Source organism: Bufo bufo, chromosome 8 (assembly GCF_905171765.1).
Source record: "Bufo bufo chromosome 8, aBufBuf1.1, whole genome shotgun sequence".
In the NCBI taxonomy this organism is placed as follows: domain Eukaryota; kingdom Metazoa; phylum Chordata; class Amphibia; order Anura; family Bufonidae; genus Bufo; species Bufo bufo.
The window spans coordinates 133,146,131-133,169,803 of NC_053396.1; the positions used below are offsets into that span (position 1 = coordinate 133,146,131).

Sequence of the window (23,673 nt, forward strand, 5' to 3'; positions counted from 1 at the left end):
TCCGTTCTGACACACAATGTAAGCCAATGGGGACGAATCAGTTTTCACTGACAGAATCTGTCACAACAGAAAACTGATACGTCTTCCATTGACTTTCAGTGGTGTTCAAGACGAATCCGTCTTTGCTATGTTAAAGATAATTCAAACGGATCCGTTCTGAACGGATGCAAATGGTTGCATTATCTGAACGGATCCGTCTGTGCAGATCCATGATGGATCCGCACCAAACACGAGTGTGAAAGTAGCCTTATCAGCAGGTGCGTCTTATAAAGCGAAAAATACGGTAATCTCTCGGGTTTATTGATTGCGTTGGTTATTCCCATGTATTGTAGCTGGAAGCCCAGACCAGGACACAGATCACAGCAGAGATTAATTAGTGCTTTGTCTTTTTTTTTTTTTTTTTAAAGAGGTTGTCCAGAGGGGAAATGTTTTTAGAAAAATATTCAGAAAGGTGTAAAAAAAAAATAAAAAATGAATAGAAGGATTGATACTCAATCCAAAAATCAATTGACCACTTATTTTTGCGGAGAGTTATTCTAGTGCAAATATTCAGACAGCACCATAGACTTATCCTGACTTCTTGCACTGTCCTTCCTTACAAAATGAATAAAGCGCACAAAGTGAATGTAACTGGAGAAGTGTTTCTTTTTTTTTTTTTTTTTTCTTAAATTATAACAAATCTCCAACAACAGGAAATAAATATAGCGATTAACATTTTTCACCGTTAATGAAGCACATCAAGCAGGAGAAATGGTAATGAAAAAATAAATTATTAAACATAATGATGATCACAAATCTGTACATCTCTGTAAAAACTTTGATTTTGTATAACAAAACTTTATCAAAATTTGGAGTTCCAAAGAAAATATCTGTATACTGCATTTGATATAAAAGGCGTCCAGGCTTAACACTGTTCTCATTCATCAGTTGGAAAAATTTTTTGCAAATAAGTTAACTTGATGGTCTGTAGTCCTTGCAATTTGTAATGTGACATACATTTCCGGCATGTACAATATGTATGCACTTGATGGAATGTAATTAAATACAATGGGTTATCGTGTTCGTGTACGACACATAAAGAGTAGGACACGCCGGATGCTGGTTAAGCGATCCTTCAGTGATGTCATAGCAAGAAAAGGGAGCTGTGCTCTGCTCTCAAGAGGAAGAACAGCCAGAATCCACCAGCACCATGCAGGACCATTGGGGTTTGCCTGGAAAAGACAAGGATATGAAAAGATATGAATGTGATTATTTTCTGCAATCTACATAATATGAACTATGGTATTAAATGACCACTTTCCCAGCTGGTAATATCTGAAACCAAACATTCTGTGATCAGTTTAAGTTAACTGATTATAACAAAGATATTACTCAGATTGCTGAGAGGTATAAAAAAAAGTGAATGGTAATTGCAGAATGGTCACACAGAGTGTTTAAAAGGGGTTATCTGAGAAATAATATTGGTATCAATATCACTTGAGCAGGGGCCCGAGTCCCAGCACTCCTGCTGATCAGCTGTGGTAAGTGCGGCAGCCTCCGGGGCACTTACCAAGTACAGCGCTGTACATTATATAGCAGCTGTGCTTAGCGTTGCAGCGCAGCTGACTTGACTAGGCCATGTGACAGATGTACAGTGACATCACATGGCCTAGGAAGAGGCCGCAGCGCTCATGGACCGCTGGCCTCTTCTAACAGCTGATCGGTGGTGGTCCCTGGAGTCGGATGCTCACTGATCTGATACTAATGACCTATCCTCACGATAGGTAATTAATATTAATTACTGGATAACCCTTTTAATATGACACATAATGGGGAAATAACGTGACCTAACTTTGACCATGGAATGACTTGAGGGTGAACCTCTGGGGCGGGCAGAAGGAGAACCCCAGCACTTGTGAATTGTTCTAAATCAAAAGTTGTTAAAGGGGGTTTTCTGGGAGTAAAATATTGCTGACTTATCCTCAGGATAGGTCATCAATATCTGATTAGTGGGGGTCTGAGTCCTGGCTCCCCTGCCAATCAATTGTGTGTTTGAAGAGGCTGCGGCGCTCCGGTGAGCAATGCAGACACTTTCTAAGCCAGTTACGTCACAATCATTGGTCAAATGGCATATGTGCAGCTCAGTTCCATTTAGTTAAATAGGTCTAGCCTTGACATACTAAGCACCACTGCTATACAATGTACGCGCTGTGATTGGCAGGCTGTGAAGAGGCTAAATTACTCAGCGGAGCCTCTTCATACAGCTTATCAGCAGTTGTGACACCCAAGATTAGATATTGATGACCTATCCTGAGGACAAGTCATCAATATTGTAGTCCAGGTTCCTGCATAGTCACGTCGTCTGGCCCTCTAAATCAAGAAGGAGAGTTGAGGAAGCAGGAGGAGCAAGAGTACATAGAGTGGCTTGGACCCACCCTCAGGGCACTTAACTGCTCATTTACATATGGATTGAAGGGACTTTTTTTCCCCCAAAATGAAGCAACGAATCCCTAACTGAAAAGTATTACAAGGCATTGTGTCTGGTTTAACAGTGAATTTCTTGGTAACAGATCCCTTTAAAATTGTCAAAGGGTGGATTAAGACAGCCTGGATGTCGGGCTGATTATTGGGAAGGAACGTTCCTACAGACACTCATTCCCGATAATCGGCCTGTCTAAAGGTGCCACAGATCACCTGATGAACGTGTGCTGTCTGCATTTTTTGAGGCCCCACAAAATGAATAAGCCAGAGTGCAAATAACGCGAAACAGTAACAGTTGATGCGGTCTTCTATGTTGCCCCTGACCAGCCCACACAGAACCCAGGTGGTCAATGCCATACCAAATAAAATGGAAGTAATAGGCTTCCCTACTTGTGTATTGCTGCTGGTGCACAGATGATGCATTTTTCATATCTCATTCACTTAGAAACGGTTTTACACTGAGAAAGTATCAGCATCTTATTTTACCCGTTTACCTGTAAATCATTTTCCTTAGCAGGTATAGGACCAAAATGACTCAAAATGCGACTTCTTAGTGCTGGTTTCAGTGTAGTAAACCAAGTATAAGCTTGATCGTACACAGAATTATGCAACGCAAGCAGTTCTGCATAATGTTCTCCCTGTACCTGCAAGATATGAAGTATGGGAGCATTAATCACGGTAGATCACAAAATAGTGTAACAAAAATATGAACATAGGACCATTTTGGATACTAATAGTCAGTAACAAATAGTGACATTAGCTGGTAACAGAATCGGTGTTGCCCAAGGAATAGCTGTTGTTCCCTATCTTGTTACGAACTTCCCCCGCATAGAGAGAAAAGCTTAAAAACTGTGTTCCCAAAGCACTGGTATGTAATCCTTTTGTTTTAGGAGTACTGTCAATGAACTAGCGTCATCACCAAGTCATGAACATCGATTACTGATGAATTAATAGGCTTTTATGTACCATAAGGCCGCATGCACACGACCATATTCGTTTTGCGGTCCGCAAATCGCAGATCAGCAAAATACGGAAGCAGTCCATGTTGCATCCGCATTTTTTGCTGAGCCATTGACTTTATTGGGTCCCCATTTTGAGGGCAGGTATAGGAAATGCTCTATCCTTTTGCGGAATGGACAGAAGGATGCAGAAAGCATGCAGATCATCTGTGTGCTTTCCGCATCCGTATGTCTGTTCCGCAAAAAGATAGATTATGGGGGGAATTTACCATTAGGGGAATATTTGAAGTCAGTTTTGCTTGAGTCTGTGTTGTCGTACTTTATGCTACAATTATCAAATGCCACATGTTGTTTGAAAGAATTTTCTTATCCTTAAACCTGACACTTTTGTCTACAGAATCTACTCCAGTTTTCCTACTCCACCCTCCTCCTGGAGTGAGATTGCGACTTTTTAAAAAAGTCTAAATTATAAGTTTGGAGTAAAACTAATTAACATAGCTAACCACGCCCACTTTTCCACCCACATTACAAAACTGGAATGTGTGGTTTAAAAAAAGTAGCAAATTTTTGCGCAAGTGAGAATTCTGGAGTGAAGGCAGGGTCTATGTCTTAAAACTGCGGACCATGAACCCTTTGAAAACAATAGGTCTGCAAATAATAAAATGAGGATGGCACACAGATCACACGCGTATTTTCCGTTGTGTGCATGTTGCCTTAAACTCAACTAGGCTTGCAAAAGAAAAAAGTCTCCAGTACACCCATCGTGTAAAATTACCGTAAATGGGCAATGCAAATGTAAAACCTTCACACTCTAGGTCATTCAAAAAGCAGGCAAAAGATCAAATGTACATGCACAATAAAAGGCTCTTATCACGAGGTATTATATGAATACATTCAGCGTATGTGCTGGAAAGCTGCCAAAGTGGTTTTTAAACTCTTCTAAATTGATACATTTTGTAATATATTTTATTGATGAATTATGTTGTTTTGCAACTTTAAAAGTTAACCAAAGTTCATGATAGTACCGCTTCTTAAAATCATCATTCCCGTACAGCACTGGCTTGTCAGCACTGTACGGTGTACAGATTTCTGCTGCTGTAGAAAACTCTGCACAGGAGGGAGCACAGATCGCTGTCCTGCCTGTGCTCCCCCCCAAGCTAAGTCTGGCACAGCACATCGGTGCCCTGTACCAATGTGCCCTGCCAGGTTTTAGCTGTGGGCTCCTGTCTGTGTGTGCATTCCTCTCAGCTCAAGGCTCTCGTACCGATGTGGTATAGAAAGCTTTGAGCTGAGAGGAGCACAGGCACAGACAGGAGCCCGCTCCGATCAGCTTCCTCGCACCAAGATCGGGGGGAGCTGTTCGGTTGCTGTGGCAGCCTTGGTCCCTCTGAAGCAGCCTGACACAGCAATGTTCCTATGGAGCCCTGCCAGACTGCAATGGTAAATTAGGGCAATCTGTGGGAGAAGCAATCAGATGATCGCATGTCAAAATCCCTTAGGGGGACTTAAATAGAAAATGAACAAACTGGATCCCTTTTTTTTTTTTTTTCTATACAGCCGCATCCGAGTAAGAGACAAATTAAGGAGAACTTGTGACAAGATGTGAAATACAAGTGGTGACCCACCACAGCCAGTGATTGGCCGAGCAGGCATTTCCAGTCTGTCAAGACAGGAAGTAAAGACAAGAGGGGATCCAGGCAGTGGTAATGAATCCTTTTTTTTTTTTTTAAATACCATTGCCACCAATTTTTTTCCCACTAGAAAATCCCTTAAATGTATAAAATACACTTGCTGCCCTATGTCTAAAGGTATATACAGTACTTACTTTTTCATCTTCTATATACTCTATGTCAGCTGTGTTATATCCATCTCGTTGACTGTGTCGAATGACCTTAAATCTCCTTTTACCAATACTATCCACTACAGAACGGCCATCAGCAAAGAACTCTACATTCCTGATCTCCAATATGCAGCCATAATCCGCAAACCTATAAACGGGAAGATTAACACAGTAATGAAAAGTGTCTCTAGAAAGTGTTGTGCTCCATTGTATAGCCGTATAAACAGTTCACATCACAGAGCAGCAGGGGAGATGCTTATACACCTCTAAGAATGAAGCCTTAGCCTAATAGTTGAAGAAGGGGTCTTCTGAGACTTTTATACTGATGACCTTTGCTCTAGACAGGTCATCAGTATCTGATTGGTGTGGGACCACTGTTTGAGAAGGCACTGGTGCTCGCAGTAGCGCCACGGCCTTCTCTCAACTCACCAGGCACAGCGCCGTACATGTATAGTGACTGTGCTTGGTATCGTTCTCAGCCCCATTCACTGAGCTGTGTTAAGGCTATGTGACTGATGAAAGTGACGTCACATGGCCTAACGAAAGCTGCGGAAAGACCACAACACTGCTGCCAGCACCTTCTCCAGCCGCTGATCGAAGGGGGTCGCAGGTGTCGGACCCCCACCGATCAGATACGGGTGACCTATCCAAAGGGTGGGTCGACTCGACCCCTAGAAAAGTCTCAGAAAACCCCTTCAAACAACAGATTAATAACTGTAATATTGATCCTAGGCAAATAAAAGTGACAACTGCTTGCACCACAGTGTTGTGGATTATATTTCTAAGGAACTGATTATGGTCAAATGCCTTGCTCAGTATCTCAAGACTCTTGACTACGGGGTTGAGTTTATAATCTCCCTGTCCCTGGCATAAAAAAAAAGTTTCAAACCTTGTGTTTAAACGCCACTTGTGACAAATTTTGTCGCAAGTGGCGTTTCTGCTCCGCCCTTGCCGCTTTTTGAAAAAGGGGGCAGGGGCAGTGGGTCCATCACATTTATCCTCACTTGCACCTGTTTTCTGAGCTTCCTTAAATGTCATCCTGGAGCAAGGAAAGCCAGAGGATGTGCCTAATCTATGACAAGGCCTGTGCCTCATCACAAATTAGTCACCTCCTCCGGTAGCGGAGGGGATATCAAAGACCATTGTGAAATGTGGGTCTTTGAAGAATCTCCCCCTAGGTGTCTTGAAAATTCATTACCAGATATACGTAAAATTTTAGCGTGAAGCCATGCCATCCACATTTTGTGAGCACTGATGATACCAAGTGCTGCTTAAGTTATTATGTCATACTCTATATACATTTAAGTGACATAGTGAGCAGGGCAGGGTCACAGAGGAGACAAATGTGTTGTAATATAGGGGCATTGTACTGTAGCTGCCAATGCCATCTGTTTTAGCACAATGGGAAAATTGCTGGAAAAAGCAAAAATCTCAAAAGAATGCTTTGAGACCAACTGGAGTAGACGAGATTGGAGGAGGGGGTGAAAAAATTAAAGTTATTTAGCCTTATTCAGCTAGGCCAGGAGTATACTGTACTCACAACTATTGTAACAAAGATGTAAGTTGGGTATAACCATATAACGGAAAACTAGAAGGAACAGATGCCAGCACTTTACTTCCCAGAATGACAACTTATCATCTGTCTACGCCATGGGAAAGGTGATAAGTGTGTGACTGCTGACATCTTTACCAATCACGAACATCTCCATAGTTCACAAGAAGAGGTTTTTGTTCCCCTACTTGAGTGAAGCAATGATCGAGCATGTGCATTGCTGCTCCATTCTAAGTCTATAGGATTTCTGGAGGTAGCCAAGCTTGGCTACGTTCTGCAGTCCCATGGACTGTATAGGTCTTTATTCTGGAGCAACCCTTTTAAAGTGTAACAGTCATTCTTTTTTTTATTTTTGTAATATATAGGGGCAGTAATACTATAAAGAAATAAATATATCACCAGTCCGCAATAATGCTATGCAGCAGGTCCGAAAAGTGATGTGGGTTCAATCACGGTATAAACAGGTACAATATATAGGGTTCGGACCGCGCTTCTGGTCCAGGTCAGTATGCAAGTTCTTTAATCCTTCTCACTTCCTCGTTTGCAGAGAGAGCCTGAGGGCTGCAAATATCCCTCAAGTAGATATCCTGCAACCAATGGAATTATAATAGTGTAAATCCGTATGTAACAATAACCTGCATTGCACTGATTGTACTCACACACTGCGTATCACACAAGGCGTAAATGTAATCTCTCTGTGGTAGGTTGCTCTTATTCTGTCGAAACAGCCACGTTTCCATACAATCTGGTTCAGTACCCACACGGACTCAAATGGTATATACCACAGACAAATCTGTATTTCTTTTCTTCAGATTCCTGGAAGTATTCTGTGGACAAGAATGGCTTCTGCAATAGTGAAGCTCCGTAATACTTCTTTAAAACTTTTGATTTGTCCATACTCACAAGACAACTTTCTTAAAACAGCTTTTAAAACACATAAAATTCCCAGCGTCTGCTGCTTCTGCCCGACCCGGGTTTCACTCCTAGAGCTTCATCAGGGACAAATAAAAAGTTTTAAAGAAGTATTACGGAGCTTCACTATTGCAGAAGCCATTCTTGTCCACAGAATACTTCCAGGAATCTGAAGAAAAGAAATACAGATTTGTCTGTGGTATATACCATTTGAGTCCGTGTGGGTACTGAACCAGATTGTATGGAAACGTGGCTGTTTCGACAGAATAAGAGCAACCTACCACGGAGAGATTACATTTACGCCTTGTGTGATACGCAGTGTGTGAGTACAATCAGTGCAATGCAGGTTATTGTTACATACGGATTTACACTATTATAATTCCATTGGTTGCAGGATATCTACTTGAGGGATATTTGCAGCCCTCAGGCTCTCTCTGCAAACGAGGAAGTGAGAAGGATTAAAGAACTTGCAGTAATACTAACCATTTTTTTTTATATACTTTAATTACTGAAATCGTATATTTCTGTCAGAAAAATAGCTCTAAAGTGGCCCATATGAGCCTTAGAAACGCTCCTCTGTCTTCTGTTTACATATGGAGACTTCCTTAACACCGACTGTTACTTTAGAGCTATTTTTCTAATAGAAATCTACTATTTCAGTAATTAAAGTATATTACAAAAATGGTTAATATTACTATCTCTATACATTACAAAAATAAAAAAAAAGGATGACAGTTACACTTTATGCAGGAATATAAATAAATGATAAATTCTTATGAATAAGGTGCTAACATTTAATGGAAGCGGAGGTGCACAACCTTTGTGTTTTTTGGTTCGAGGGCCACATTGTTGGATTGTTGTACTCATAGTGGCTGAAATACAATGGTAACATTTTACTGTTCAGATATAAGAATCTTATCTGTATACATTTTACAACTCCTTTAGGTCTACAATGGAGTACTGAGGGAGCTTCCAGGGTGGCTGCAGACAGGACACAGTACCAGACAGCCTTAGGTTTAGTGGTACTGGTGCTGCCACCACCTCTTGCTGCCCGCTTCTTAGTCCTGCTCCTCTATTACATATTAAGCAATGCTGCAATTACTGCTCCGCACTAGTTTTGGTTTTATAAGCTAGACCAACATATACTTTGCCAAAAACCACTGGTCAGAAATATCAGATTTCTGGTGAATCAGAATAAATATTCTTGAGCTGATTCAAAAGGCAGCAGGCCTATTACAGGGGTTCTCCAGTATGTTTTTAAAAATGGATAGAGGGCAGGGGACTGTATAGATATAGATATATATATATATATATATATATATATAAAAACACACTCAGTCACCACTTAAATGTCCCACCACCCTGGCCCCCCGCATTGATCCCTGCTGGGCCCGCCAGTGGTCAAGTGCTGTTCATTATTCATGTGGCCACTGCAGCCAATCACTGGCCTCAGCAGTCACGTTGCATTCATGCACAAGTGACCTTCTGAGGACAGCGATTGGCTGCATCAGCTGCATGAGCTGTGGAGACAGGAGTGGCAGGAACAGAAACCAACAATGCCATTCTTCATTGGCCATGGCGGGCAGAGCAGACAAGATGCGCATGTGTGTGGCATTATTTGTTGAAATTTCCATGCAGCTGTACTATCCCTGCACTACACCAACTGCGCCATCACCATTATCATATATCTGATTTCTGTTCCAAGATTGGTTCCATCCTATGTCCAGGTTTCTGACGCCAAAATGGGCAGTCCAGCGGCACTGGCTGCATTCCTATCGAAGAATACATTTCCCAGGTGCACACTGCACCTCTTAGTTTTTGCAATGGAAAGCCATGGGGGAAAGAAAGAGGAAGAGTCTGAACATGGTTTATATTGGAGGGAATGGAATATCTTATATATATATATATTAAGAATGCAGTGTCTGCATTGAAGACCGAGGCTACCGACAATGCACAGGGCTGTATAATGGGGCTGAATGATGAAACCGCACATGCTCTCCCTCTTTTCTTAAGGACAGGGTAACAGATTTAGGATTTCTGACACCGCTATTGGAGATGAAAAGGGCACTGGGTTTACTCATCTGGTAAAACGAGAACTACTACAGTGTACTCCTTTAAAACTTAGCACCTAGATACCACAGAGGATAGTCACTTTGTGTACTGAAAATTTCTCCTACCACAGGCTGCACATACAAATGGCAAGCTGCATAGAGTTCAAGTGCTGACTGTAAATATCAGACACAACACAAAAGTACCAGTTTCCAAAAAAAAGCTGTGATGGGTAAAATCTGACACCCAGAAGCTCATCCATAGGTTTTTGGATTTTGTGTAGGCAAAGCTATGTGCACGGAGCGTCTGTGGAGTCACACAGTGTCCCTACAGTCTCACAGTACAGCTCAGTACCGTATCCTCTCCTTCAAGCAATTCTTCTGGGGGAGAATGTCTCCACAAAATTGCACAGAAGTACAGTATCTGCCCATAGATGTCATAATACAGATCCATACAACACAGATGTACGCAAAGCCTAAGGAAATAGATACTGGATTCACAAAAGCAGGCATAATACACCGGTTCCATACACCAGGTACCTTACTTCTTTGTATTGGAATCATGACACTTAACATGCAGCCTATTACACAATGGTAGCAGGTATAGCTGACAAAAAGACAGTTGAAAACCTAAAATCCATTTGCTTACCCTTTAATAGAGTCTCCAATACACATGCCAAACTGCTTGGTACCAGTTTCCATGCACCTTCGAATCATCAGACGATAACAAGGTTCAAATATGTGCAGAGGACATGGGACTGTAGGGTAGGCCATGGTACACACAAATATGGGCACATTTGTGTTCAAGCTTGAAGAGAACAAGACAAGGACAATTGAGGTCAGATGAAATCACCATAAAATCTAAAAGGCTACAAAAAGGTGGATTACCCTGATGGAAAGTCATAATGAGCTATGTATTATAGGCAGACACAACCCGATGGGAGATTTCCCCTTAAAAGGTTGAAAATTTTGAATGCAACTTGTAATGATAATTTGTATAATACAGATGTAGCAAGCGCCATCCACACAAACGGTGCTCTACTCTATTCACTTAGTATTGGACTGCCGTGCTATGCAAATAGCATAGTGCACCATTGAGCAGCACTACATCTCTGCAGGTTGTATCTAATGTATTTACCATGATCACTCAGCTTATGTAAGCTGTAAAGGCAAAGGTGCACATAATTCGTTCACACCAGCTAGCGCACAGTTTTGTGGAAATATAGCTTTCTTTCTTCATGGACTTACTTGGAAAGTTCTGCTATTTCCTCTTCATAGACTATCTTCCGCTCTTTGAGTTCTTCAGGAAAGTATTTGGCAATGAGCTCTTCTAACATGTCTGTTTTACAAAACGTTCTTACGGCCAGGTACTGAAAATGAACAAGGAATTATAAAAAAAAATTGAAATGATTTGTAATCTGCAAAAGTTGTGAATTTGAGAAATACTGAAGGAGCATTCGAGCATGTCTTCAATCTGGTTTAATGGAACATTACTACAACAGAAATTTCTATAAAGGAGTTTATGTTCACACCTGTGGCATATTTTATGTTTTTCTGTTCCAGTCTAGGAAGAGAAAAGTGAGGAGCACTGGATAAGGCAAAAGACAGACATCAACTGTGCCCAATATAATGAGGTTGTCAGGCTTTCATTATGGCGCCCACCATAGTTTCCATCTTTCTGACAGAGAAAATAGTTCAGCGCAGAGTTGCCAGACTCTTTAACTGAAGCTTCTAATGGAACCTCCATCTTAGATGTGAACCCAGCCTTAAGCAACAAATTCACTTGAGAGTACACAAAACATTCCCGTGTTGAAAAAGCCTCTTTCTCCACTTATCAGCTTAAAAAAAGCAGCAGTATGAAACACAGCAGCACTAAGCAGTGTAGCTGTTAATCTAGAGAAGGGGTGCAATCGAAAACTTACTAGAACCTTCAGCAGTACTTCTGTGGCTCTCTCTGCCTTCTCCTCCCCTCCCTCCCCATAGCCTTCTATTGGCAGCATGTTGCCTGATCACTCAGTGAAGCTGAAGAATTATTTTATCAATAAACTCAGAGTGAATTAACACTTTACGAGGCCAGGAGCCTGATAAGTGGAGAAAGAGGCATTTTCTCTAATAAGATATATTACAAAGTTTCTTATAGTTGCTTGTACTATTGGTTTATAAAAGGTTGTTTATAATCAGAGCTATAGTGATCAGGTTCCACACTGAAATAAGGTAATCAATACTTCTTCTTTTCTGACTTGCACCAGTCCCGTGCACTTCCCCATGTAGTCACTATGTCTGACTGCTCATAACTGTATCTATTTGGTTTAGTAATGTGACATTTGCCAGTTGTTTAGCATTCACAATGCTTAAAAGTTCAAAGCAACAAACCTCACACAGGTCTTCTTTACACAATGGACACTTGGGGTTGTGGTCAAGGCATCGCTCAAGACACTTGAGGCAATATGTGTGTCCACACGGAGTAGTAACTGGTTCATATAACAACCTGAAATCAAAAGAGAAAAAAGAGAAAACAACAATATCTTGCAACAATAGGATAGGTGTGTGTGTCTTCTCTGCAGCAAAGTATAGGTCATTACTGAAAGGGATTCCTATGGATCAGTCCTAGAACCTTGCTCTGGCAGGAAAGCCAAGAACATATACACCATATACTCAGAGCTGAATATCAAGTACATCTATAGCAATGTTAGGTGCTATTAAGGGGGTCATAGTCACGACTACAGCACAGACAGCATCGGTAACCATTTTACCTTAAAACTCTTCTTGGTCTGAATGTGAAAGTTTTTTTTGTTGCCTGAAAAGTAGAACTGGGTTAATTCCAGCTTGTTTTGTGGACTGGACACTGGGGCATTGGTTAATCCAGGGAAAAAGAGCACAATCTGCCCTTTTTAATATAAGAAACAGCCTATGATAAGTAAGATTACATAAACTGTCTGTGAATAAGGCAGACTCCCAGTGTCTGAGTGTGCCATGAACATAGAAGCTCCTCTCTGCTCTACTTTCATAAACGTCTATATTTTAACTGAAGTGTTTGTGGACTTTCCAAATACCTGTAATAAAGATATTAAAACCCCTAAATGCTATAACATATATACCATCACCTAAAGAATTATTAGGAACACCATACTAATACGGTGCTGGACCCCCTTTTGCCTTCAGAACTGCCTTAATTCTACGTGGCATTGATTCAACAAGGTGCTGATAGCATTCTTTAGAAATGTTTGCCCATATTGATAGGATAGCATCTTGCAGTTGATGGAGATTTGAGGGATGCACATCCAGGGCACGAAGCTCCCGTTCCACCACATCCCAAAGATGCTCTATTGGGTTGAGATCTGGTGACTGTGGGGGCCATTTTAGTACAGTGAACTCATTGTCATGTTCAAGAAAACAATTTGAATTGATTCGAGCTTTGTGACATGGTGCATTATCCTGCTGGAAGTAGCCATCAGAGGATGGATACATGTTCTCATTTTGTTTACGCCAAATTCGGACTCTACCATTTGAATGTCTTAACAGAAATCGAGACTTCAACAGTCCAATTTTGGTGAGCTTGTGCAAATTGTAGCCTCTTTTTCCTATTTGTAGTGGAAATGAGTGGTACCCGGTGGGGTCTTCTGCTGTTGTAGCCCATCCGCCTCAAGGTTGTGCGTTTTGTGGCTTCACAAATGCTTTGCTGCATACCTCGGTTGTAACGAGTGGTTATTTCAGTCAACGTTGCTCTTCTATCAGCTTGAATCAGTCGGCCCATTCTCCTCTGACCTCTAGCATCCACAAGGCATTTTTGCCCACAGGACTGCCGCATACTGGATGTTTTTCACTTTTCACACCATTCTTTTTAAACCCTAGAAATGGTTGTGCGTAAAAATCCCAGTAACCGAGCAGATTGTGAAATACTCGGTCCGTCTGGCACCAACAACCATGCCACGCTCAAAATTGCTTAAATCACCTTTCTTTCCCATTCTGACATTCAGTTTGGAGTTCAGGAGATTGTCTTGACCAGGACCACAACCCCTAAATGCATTGAAGCAACTGCCATGTGATTGGTTGACTAGATAATTGCATTAATGAGAAATAGAACAGGTGTTCCTAATAATTCTTTAGGTGAGTGTATATATAAGGTGTTAAACAGAAATACATGTGTACTCATTACTGATCATGATGACTGTCCATAGTTCAATTATATCATCATCTTTCACTGTTAAATAATATAAGAAAGGGTGGCTTTACATGGGCAAATTTCTCACAAGCACTCACCAGTCAGTAAGAAATCTGCCCACTCTCAGCCCCACGTGTCACTGGCATATATTTGGACAGATCCCTGTGAAATTAACATTGTGGCTGCATAGACCTAGATTTAATGGGAACCTGTCATTAGTTTTCACTCCCATCAACTGCCCCCTGACTGCTATACTTGACATGTAGGTGATTCTAAAGATGTCCATGTAGGATATAAGTCATTAACCCTACTTTAAGGCCTCCATACACATGTAATAGCTGTCTGCGAAGAGCTCTCCCGACTCCCTACCGGCTCCCCCGTACACATACAGGTTCAGCTTGGCCAAACGTGTATTCAGTGGGGAGGGTGTAGAAAGCTGCTTCTATTTCCGGGGAGAACAAAAAATATTCATTTCGCCTGATCCTTCTCTCCCAGACATGATCTGTTGGGGAGAGTTGAGAGCTCCCCATGCGCATTAGAGTGTTGGCCAAACATGCTGTTCTCGGCAGGTTTGGACAACAATACACTAATGTGTATGGGGGCCATTGAAAAAAGAAGTTTTAATGTTTTGTGCATTGTATGCAAATTGGCAGCTGGGAGTAGCCACAATGCAGAAGAGTCCTTCACTCCAGTCCCTAAACAGGCCTGCTCAAAATCTGGCTCTGTTTGCTATACTCCTGGCACTTGTGAAGTAGAAGTGAACCGTACTATTGCTTGACAGGCCCACAAGAAGAGGCACATGCGGGATGAAGCCGGTGAATAGTAGAGTTCACTGCGCAGGTGCTGGGAGTAGGGTGTACAGAGCATCTGAACCAGACTTGACTGGATGTAGCATGGAATGACACATGTCAATCAAACCCAGAAGGGTGTGTTTAGGGACTGATTGAAGAACTGTGGCTATGCCAAGTGGACATTCCTCAGCAAATTTGCACACCTCAATGTCTTTTTCTTAGGTAAGTTTCATCAGGTATATCTTAAACGAGGATCTTTAGAATCATTCAGCAGCCACTAGAGGGAGCTTACTGCATACTGTTATACATTGAACTCAGTAATAAATTATCATCCCAGGAGGTCATTTTGGGAACATTGCCAGAAGAAAGACACCTTACCTCATACAGAGAGAACAGTCCAGATCTGATAAGTCAATGTAAAAGACAGACGAGTCTTGGTCCCCACTATTAGCAGACATTGTTACATCTAGAAAGAATGAAATGAAAACCTGAATTTAGTGAAGTGAATTTCCACACTAGCTTGATATATGCCCTCTTCAGTCTCAGGTAGTGCTGATTCTATCCATGATTCGTAAAAATAAGTACTTGTATTGGTATCAATCGGAAAAGTTGATGTATGCTCCTTGAGATGCCATCTCACTGAGGCATAATATTAAAAGTTGACTCAACTGGAATTGTCGAGCTAATCGTAGATAGCAAGCGGCGCAGTACACAACCAGATGTAGGTATCAAGTAAAATCCATTTATTTTTAGTTCAAATGAGTTTTGGGGTACACGGGACCCCTTTATGAAGTCTGTGTATCTGGCACGGACGCCAGAGGATGAGCTGCTGGAGGGCACAATCCGGCTAAGGTGCAGAAGCACAAGCAGCGTCCGGGATTGTCAGTGCTCAGCTGCCCACCAGCAGCTCATCCTCTGGCGTCCGTGCCAGATACTGTACACAGACTTGATAAAGGGGTCCCTTGTACCCCGAAATACATTTGAACTAAAAATAAAAAACAGATTTTACTTCATACCTACATTTTACTTTCTACAATTAGCTCGACAATTCCAGTCGAGCTAACTTCCAATATTACTCTTCACCCCACCGGCGGTTTGGCTCCTGCCCCAAGGGTTCTCGATAGTTCCGGCTGCACCGACCAGCAACTTTTCCTTCTTTCGCTCTTACTGGCGTTGTGCCCAGGACAGCACAATGCAAACAGGTCAGCACACTACATCCTCCTGTGAGGAGCACATCCTACCGTATTCACCCTATGAGCGCCTTTCTCTCTTCAGCCACATATCACTGAGGCATCCTCCCCTAGAAGCATACAGCAGCACCCCGAGTGCCCACAGCTTTATAATGCAGAGCTATGGGAGATCTGTGTGCCTCCGGACAGGTGTCTTAAGGTCTATTTATACTGCGGTTGCAGTGTATGTTGGAGGCATGGTTGGGAGGAATCTCCCACATATACTTCTGACATTGACCATAGGCAAAAAAAAAAAAAAAAACATTACAAACCCCAAAATCTTAACTATAGACACCTATTAGTTGAAAAAAAAATGTATATTGTGCCATGTACATTTTTTGGGGGTACTATGCTAGTCTATTCTATCCCATACATTATGAAGGCCTCACCTTTTTTCAGAATCTTGCAGGGCCCCTCTGTAATTTTACCCTCACTTGCATCATCTGAAGACAGCTTCCTCTTTAACGTATTGGACATTAGAGCCGGCTTTAGAGACGTTTCTGTTGATGAGGTCTTCTTGTTCTCTACATCAGTTTTATGTTCTGGATGCTGCATTAACTTCCATGAGGTTTTACATCCAGTTGGGCCAACTTCTTCTGGAAATATTATGGACTTTTTATACTCCACATTAGCCTGGTCATAAAGAGGTAAATTATTAATTTATTTGGCTTCAACACACATAAAACATTACAATTTCATGTTCAAATGGCTTTCTCGACCACCACCAATCACTAGAACTCGGGAAATCAGTTCCTTCACACCTGGCCATCACTGAATAGCGGATAGGTGTCTGATCAGTGGATTTCTGACCGCTGGAGACCCTAATAATCACAAGAACTAGGGCTCTGTGTGCACTGCGTCTCCATTCAACTCTATGGGACTGCTGGAGAACAGTGCCCCACCTTGAATGGGGAGCACACCACGCATCTTATCGATATGCCACAAATGTCTAGATGGGACAACCCTTCTACCAATAAACTTGTTTTGTTTGGACTGTTAAGGCTCTATTTGACTGCCCGATTTTCGGGCCAATTATTGGGGACTAGCGTTCATATGAGTGCCCGTTCCCAATAATTGGCAGCCAATCACCTGATCAACAAGCAAACGCTTATTCACCAGGTGATGGGCATCTTTCATAAGGATGAAAGATGCCCGATTATCGGCAGCACATCGATAGATGAATAAGGGGGGGTGGGGGGGGGGGGACCAGTCCTCCCGCATTGTTTGCATCATCCTGTGTAATCACTGCCAGTATGTTGGGTAGTGTAATATAGCCGGCATTGTTCTGTCACTCTTTGAAATCCAAGGGTGCCTACTGCTTTCTAAGCCTTTACTTAGAAAGCGGTGGGCACCCCTGGATGTCAGAGTGACAGAACAATGCCTGCTGCTTTTGGAAGAACCTTCTTTCAATCTTTTAGACTTTACGCTGCATGTAATGTGCTGGTTCTCCTAAGGACATGATCTCAGCATAATGAGATGAATTGTCACATTGTGACTCATTGCTTTTCCTAGCTCAGTGAGCTCATCTCCTTACAGTCTCTACTGCTGTGGATGTCTTGTTGATCTGCCTGTGAGTGATATAAAACCTCTGGGATATACCAATGATCTCACCTCCTAATAATAGTTAAGAAGCCAAGCAAGAAGACTGGGTGCAGTAGAGAGAAAACCCTAGTCCTGAGCCTGTAATCTCCCACTTACTGATCTACAGCGCTACAGAAGGTGTTGGCGCTATGTGTATATAGATTAATAACATATTATTCTGCAAGAAACAACATATGAAAAAAAGACAATAATGAATGCAAATCTTGTTACTCACCCTATATAAACTCTGGGTGTTACTGCTGTAGTCTGAGGTGCTTTGTGAATTCATAAGACTTCCCTTCGTCCGTGATGGATGTGGCATCATCTGCAGGATATCTGGAAAGTCTCCCTGACTGTGTCCAGGACTTAACATGTTAAGCAGCAGCTGTGGGAAGGATTAGATAATAATGCATTTATTAAAATGAACATTTACATAAATATGTGTGCACCTATTGGGAATGTAGGATACAGCAGTAATCTCTTATTAGGCACCATTCACACAAATCCGTCACATATTCCATGGTGGAAATCCCTCCGGTTTTGCAGACCCACTGAATAGAGCTAAATGGTGGCAGAGCTACTGCAGAAGAGCTGATTGGTGGGGGTGCAGGATGTCGGACCCCCAAAGACAAGATAGTGATGGCCTATCATATTATTAGTGGAGTTTACTGACAATGTGTATGGGTAGAAACATCATTCTTACATTACCTTCTGTGCTTCTAATTTTGCCCTCTTGTTCCCAGAATCAAGTACGAGACAATAAAGGAATTCTTTTAAAGCATCTTCAGGTTTTCCCAGGTTGACCAGTGCTTGTGCTATCCTCAGATGCCCCTATATTTAATAAAAAAAGAAAAAGAAAAAAAGAAAGAAAGAACTATGGATTACAATTTGACAGATCTATGTGAAAGTACATGCTATCACTGCACTCATGAGAAAATTTAAAGGGGGTTCCTAGCACCCTGAGGGTATGTCCACAAGGCAAATTCAGAGGCAGAACGATCACTAGCAGATTACTATCTGAAAACTGGTTGGTTTTAGTGGCAGATTTCTAATTTGGTGGAGTTTTTAGGCCACCTGCAGACGAGTGCAGGTCAGTGCACATAAGATTGGCACAAATTTCGGTGCGGATTAGATGTGGTTTGGCCGCAGATCTCACTCTATTGAAACGGCTGAAATCCACAGCTATAATCACAACCATAAAGGACATGCTGCGGATTTGGAAATTTGCGTAATGTCATAGACTTTGATCGTACTGTACTATACTGTGGTTTTTCCGCATGGGAAAACTGCATGTATTCCACAACGTGTGCAGACGGTCTTAGAGGAGTTTTTACAAGAGTATTAGAAGAACATTAGGTTGAGGTTCCTCTGCTTAGTCATTGACTCCTATAAAATCCTCAATTAAATCTGCTTCCAAGCATGATTCTTCTCAAGTGTTTAAAATCAGCTACTGAAAAAACCTTTACCATTTCACACGATGTGCACAAGGTGGAGTTTTTAACACTAAAGTCAATGGGGAAACTGTTGGGGAGTTTTGAATGTGGATTTAGCAGCTGCAAAACCCATTTTCCGCTGCTGAATCAGTGGCAGATTAGTGGCAGATTTCAGCCATGTGAACATACCCTGAAACTCACTGCAGTTCAGAGCTGAATGTAAAGAGGTTGTCTAATCAGAGATTCAATTTACCAAGGTCCCGCTCCTAGCAATTCCAGAAATCAGCTTATTTTGCAGAGAGAAGGATCAAAAGGATCACATGCATGACCTCTCTCTACTGGCTGCTGGAGGCAGACAGGATTTCACTGACTATGGCTATGCAGGGTCATCGCTAACGCTGGGGGTCAGGCGAACAAGCCCACCACCTCGGATTTCCGGGCAAACGCCTCTTTCAACTAAATCTGCATCCTCAGGATGCAGACAGGGGCGGATTGGCCATAGACCTTACAGGGAAATTTCCTGGTGGGCCAATGCCCAGGAGGCCGCCCAAACTGCTATGATCTGCATCTCACCTCCGAAGCCCACTTCTCCAAATCTTATTCAGACAACTGGAGGAGAAGGAGGAGACAGATGGGACAGTATTTTGCCCTGCCTTTTGTCAATTTGGACCCCGCTACAACATAAGGCTACTTTTAGTTTTTTTTTGTCCAGGGCCACTTTAAGTTCCCAGTCTGTCCCTGGATGCAGATGCTGCTGGATACAGTTGGATAGTATGGTGGAGCAGGGTGCCATCAGATTCTTGCTCTCCCATTCTATCTCACAGGCTACAGACCACTTTAAACGGGTTCTCCAGGAATTAAGAAAATCAAAATACTTAAATATTACTTTATTATAAATATATTCCTAAATATCTTTAATTAGTTATAATGGTTCATTTTTTCTAGGGAGCAATCAGGGAAAATAAAATGGCCGCCGTCCTTTTAGTACACACAACCTGTCTTGATCACACATGAGGACAAGTTACTTCACAGCACTGAGCTAGAGAGCTGTCTCATCCTCCTCTCTGCTCGTCAGGGATTATGATCCTGAATACAGATGATAAGACCTTTAGCTGAATCTCTGTAGGAATAGAGTTCATGAGGAGACATGAAGTACAGAGAGGAGGTGGGGATGTGGCTAATGAGGAGCAGCTCTTGTTATGCAGTCTGCATTACCACAGCCCCACATTACTCCAGTCTGTCCTTTCCATAACTATTCATGTATCATGAATATCAACACTAATACCTTCACCACTCTAGACCACCAAAGATCACACATATTAACCTCTAAGTCACTCTGACCCCAGGCATATTACAGGAGTACTATCCACCTGCCTACTCTAAAAATGTTGGGGACATAAAAGAAGTTGGCCAAGTGAGTATAATACATTTTCCATCTTCCTGGCACCATTGCACTTTAAAAATGAAGTGTTAGCCCCCAGTATTATGTTGTATTGTATACCAAACCTTGATATGGTCTAATGTTGTTTAGCAGTAGAAATTATCAGTTTCTGCCCTTAATAGTATGCATGTGATTATAGAAATGAAGTTTCCCGAGTACTTACTTTTAGCCAATGTGGCTGCAGCTTGCAAGCAATTTCAGCATCATTCAGTGCCAGCTCATAGGACTTCAGACTGAGGTGAATCATAGAACGGTTGCTATACAGTAAATGGTCAAGTGAAACTGCAACAAAAAGCAACAGCAAAATCTGACGTTAATGGGAGCGAACACGGGACCGGAGTTGCTGCACTATTAGAATAATTGTATATTAGATTTTATTATTTTATTATTTAAATGAGTTATTCTTTATCCTGAAATATTTCTTGCATGTCCTAACATGGAGTACAATCATCTCGAAAGCTGATAAAGCCCAACTGTTAACCTTACTCATGCTAAAACACAAGGCCACCAGACAGAAAAATGTGGATTAATAGACTTCGATTTGTCTGGTTTGGAAAAAACAATTCTTAAATACCCTATTAGAGAATTCTGCATTCAAGTAATAAGCATTTATGGCACTGGACTCCTGCTCTCCAAAAAGTTCTCCGACTTGACCTGTAGGCAGGATAAATTATGTTCGGTTTATAATTTTATGATCCTCCTAACAAATAAGGTTGTCCATAATAGACATCCACTTCAACTTGTCTTTACCTCCTGACCAACAATATTTGGACGGTCAACTCTATACAAAATTTTCTGTTCAGCATTAGATAGATTGCTCACATAGTCTTTTAAAAGCCAGGATCTTGCTGGCGGCATCGAGAAGTGCTGGCTGATCACTTTTTTCCAGGCCATTTAGCACTTTAAAAGCAAAAAAACCTAAAAGTTGAAAGATTATAATGAGAGTTGCTGATATCATTCGCTTACTGTATATGAATGTTTCTGCAAAAACTCTCAGCGATTAGCTATTATCAAATGCCCAATAACAGATTTACATCTTGGACCAGATTTAAATGGAAGGCCATCATGGTTTAATTGCTAAGACTTCTCTAGCGCATTTTAATAATCTGTTAACCAGAATAAGTGCCCTCAGGTGGTCGGAAGATTTCATATACATACCCAAGTATATCAAAGTGGCTAGATCAGTAACGATGTTAACAGAAAGGAAGCTCATTAAGTTCCAATTAGCATGTTTCCATTACAGTATATGTTCCAGCAGAGTAGTCATTTGGGAAGGAAAGTCCATTTACAATTTATAAAATTAAGTGGGTCTTCATAGTGTCTATGTCATGTGTCTCAGAACAAGTGAAGTGAACGCTAGTCAGAGGACAGGAATTGGTCCACACTGGGGCTCCTTAAATCTCAACCTTCTTTATCCTCAAGGAAGTTATGTTCTCAGTATGCATGGATGAGAACTCAAAGTAGGTCAAAAATTTGGATTTAAAAACTTTCATTGAACAGCAAGACAGGAGTGAATTAAACTTGTATTCTTTATATAACTTACGGCGCAGTGCTAACCTGAAACTTTTAAAAATGAGCCATCTTCTCAGTGCTACCCCAATGTTCCATCTTGGATGGAGCTTCCAAAAGTAACACCTAAGGCTGGGTTTACATGGAGAATTTCTGAAGCAGTTTTGAGCCATCAGAAAAAATGCGCTGGAAAAGCTGCATGTGTTTTTACTACTGCGTTACCAGCTGATGCGTTTTCAAAACATAAAACCTCTATCACCACTGGCACAAAAAAATTGTGGTTGGGGACGCAAAAGGAAAAACGCATGAAGTTTTTCAAATGACTCAAAAAATTCCTATCTAAACCCAGCCTAAGGCTACATGCACACGACCGTATGTGTTTTGCGGTCCGCAAATTGTGGATCCGCAAAAAAAACTGATGACGTTCCGTATGGCAGAAAAAAATAGGACATGCACTATTTTTTTTGCGGGGCAACGGAAAGGACATACTGATGCGGACAGCACACGGTGTTGAAATGAATGGGTCCGCATCCTATCCTCCAAAAAAACGGAACGGACACGGAAACAAAACACGGTCGTCTGCATGAGGCCTAAGGGCTCATGCACATGACTGTGGTTTTGGTCCACTTTTTTGCGGATTGGATGCGGACCCATTCACTTCAATGGGGCCGCAAAAAAATGTGGGCAGCATGCCTTGTGCTGTCCGCATCTGTATGTCCATTCCATTTGCAGACAAGGATAGGGCAGTTTTACAGACGGTAGGAAGTTCTGTTCTGCAAAAAGCGGAATGCACACAGTCAGTATCGGTGTTTTGTGGACCGCAAAAATGCCTACGCCATTTGTATGAGCCCTAACTGAGAAGCAGAAAGAGGTTCCCTTTAGGAAACATCTGTGAAGGGTTGGACGGTACTCTCCTCAATTGTTGGGCTGTGATAAAAAGCTGGTCAAGTCATGCTGCAGTCAAGCCACCACTGAACCAAGTCGTTGTGGCAGGGGAAAGAAGAGGCAAGTTGCTCTCATGATTGTCTTTAGACACAGGCAGTTTTAGGGTCCATTCACACGTCCGTAGAATGGGTCCGTATTCGCTCCGCTACATTGCGGAACGAATCCAGACATATTCATTCTCTATGGGGCCGGAAGAGATGCGGACAGCACACAGTGTGCTGTCCGCATCTGCATTTCCGGAGCGCGGCCCTGATCTTCCGGTCCACGGCTCCCGAAAAAAATAGAACATGTTCTGTTCTTGTCCGCAATAGGCAGTTCTATCGGGGTGCCGCCAGGTGTATTGCGGATCCGCAATACATTACGGACGTGTGAATTGACCCTTACTATGTACATAGTTTATTACTTGCAGCCCTCCCCGGAGCTCTGGATGCTCTGCGGCCAGAATACAAATCCTTAGTATAGGAATGAACAGCAGCCTGGTTCTAGGCTGATGAACATGGGAGCAGCGTACACTGTTGCACGCACTGCTTTTTGTCTGGCTGAAAACTGGTGCTTATGCTGGAAACAGGCTGAATCCCCATTATAGTCAATGGGCTCCGACAGTGCACGGCTCTATCTGACTGGGCTGGATATGGTGAACTCCGCCAGACTGTTCCTCTACTGTTACAGCCTGCTAGATAGCTTTAGTGCATATGTGATAAGAAGCCTAAGCTATAAGGCAGAATTCAGATGGAAACCAGTCCGTGTTCCAGATGGGTTTTAAACGGACTGTCTATGGACGGCGTCTGCGTGCAGTCCATTTTTCTCACAC

General features: G+C 42.1%; 1 protein-coding gene across 2 annotated transcripts in view; it reads right to left on the bottom strand.

Annotated features, from left to right (window-relative positions):
- Positions 1-748: 748 nt before the first annotated feature.
- LONRF3 (LON peptidase N-terminal domain and ring finger 3) overlaps positions 749-23,673 on the bottom strand; it is a 32,040-nt gene continuing 9,115 nt past the window's right edge. For both annotated transcript variants that reach the window (XM_040404760.1, XM_040404761.1), the window contains exons 2-12: positions 20,572-20,690; positions 18,243-18,365; positions 17,770-17,919; positions 16,343-16,586; positions 15,103-15,190; positions 12,145-12,259; positions 11,020-11,141; positions 10,421-10,579; positions 5,245-5,407; positions 2,955-3,104; positions 749-1,211 (exon numbers count right to left, since the gene is read on the bottom strand). In XM_040404760.1, coding sequence (XP_040260694.1) covers positions 1,053-1,211; positions 2,955-3,104; positions 5,245-5,407; positions 10,421-10,579; positions 11,020-11,141; positions 12,145-12,259; positions 15,103-15,190; positions 16,343-16,586; positions 17,770-17,919; positions 18,243-18,365; positions 20,572-20,690 — 1,592 coding nt within the window. In that variant the 3' untranslated portion in view covers positions 749-1,052. The remainder of the gene's footprint in view (positions 1,212-2,954; positions 3,105-5,244; positions 5,408-10,420; positions 10,580-11,019; positions 11,142-12,144; positions 12,260-15,102; positions 15,191-16,342; positions 16,587-17,769; positions 17,920-18,242; positions 18,366-20,571; positions 20,691-23,673) is intronic.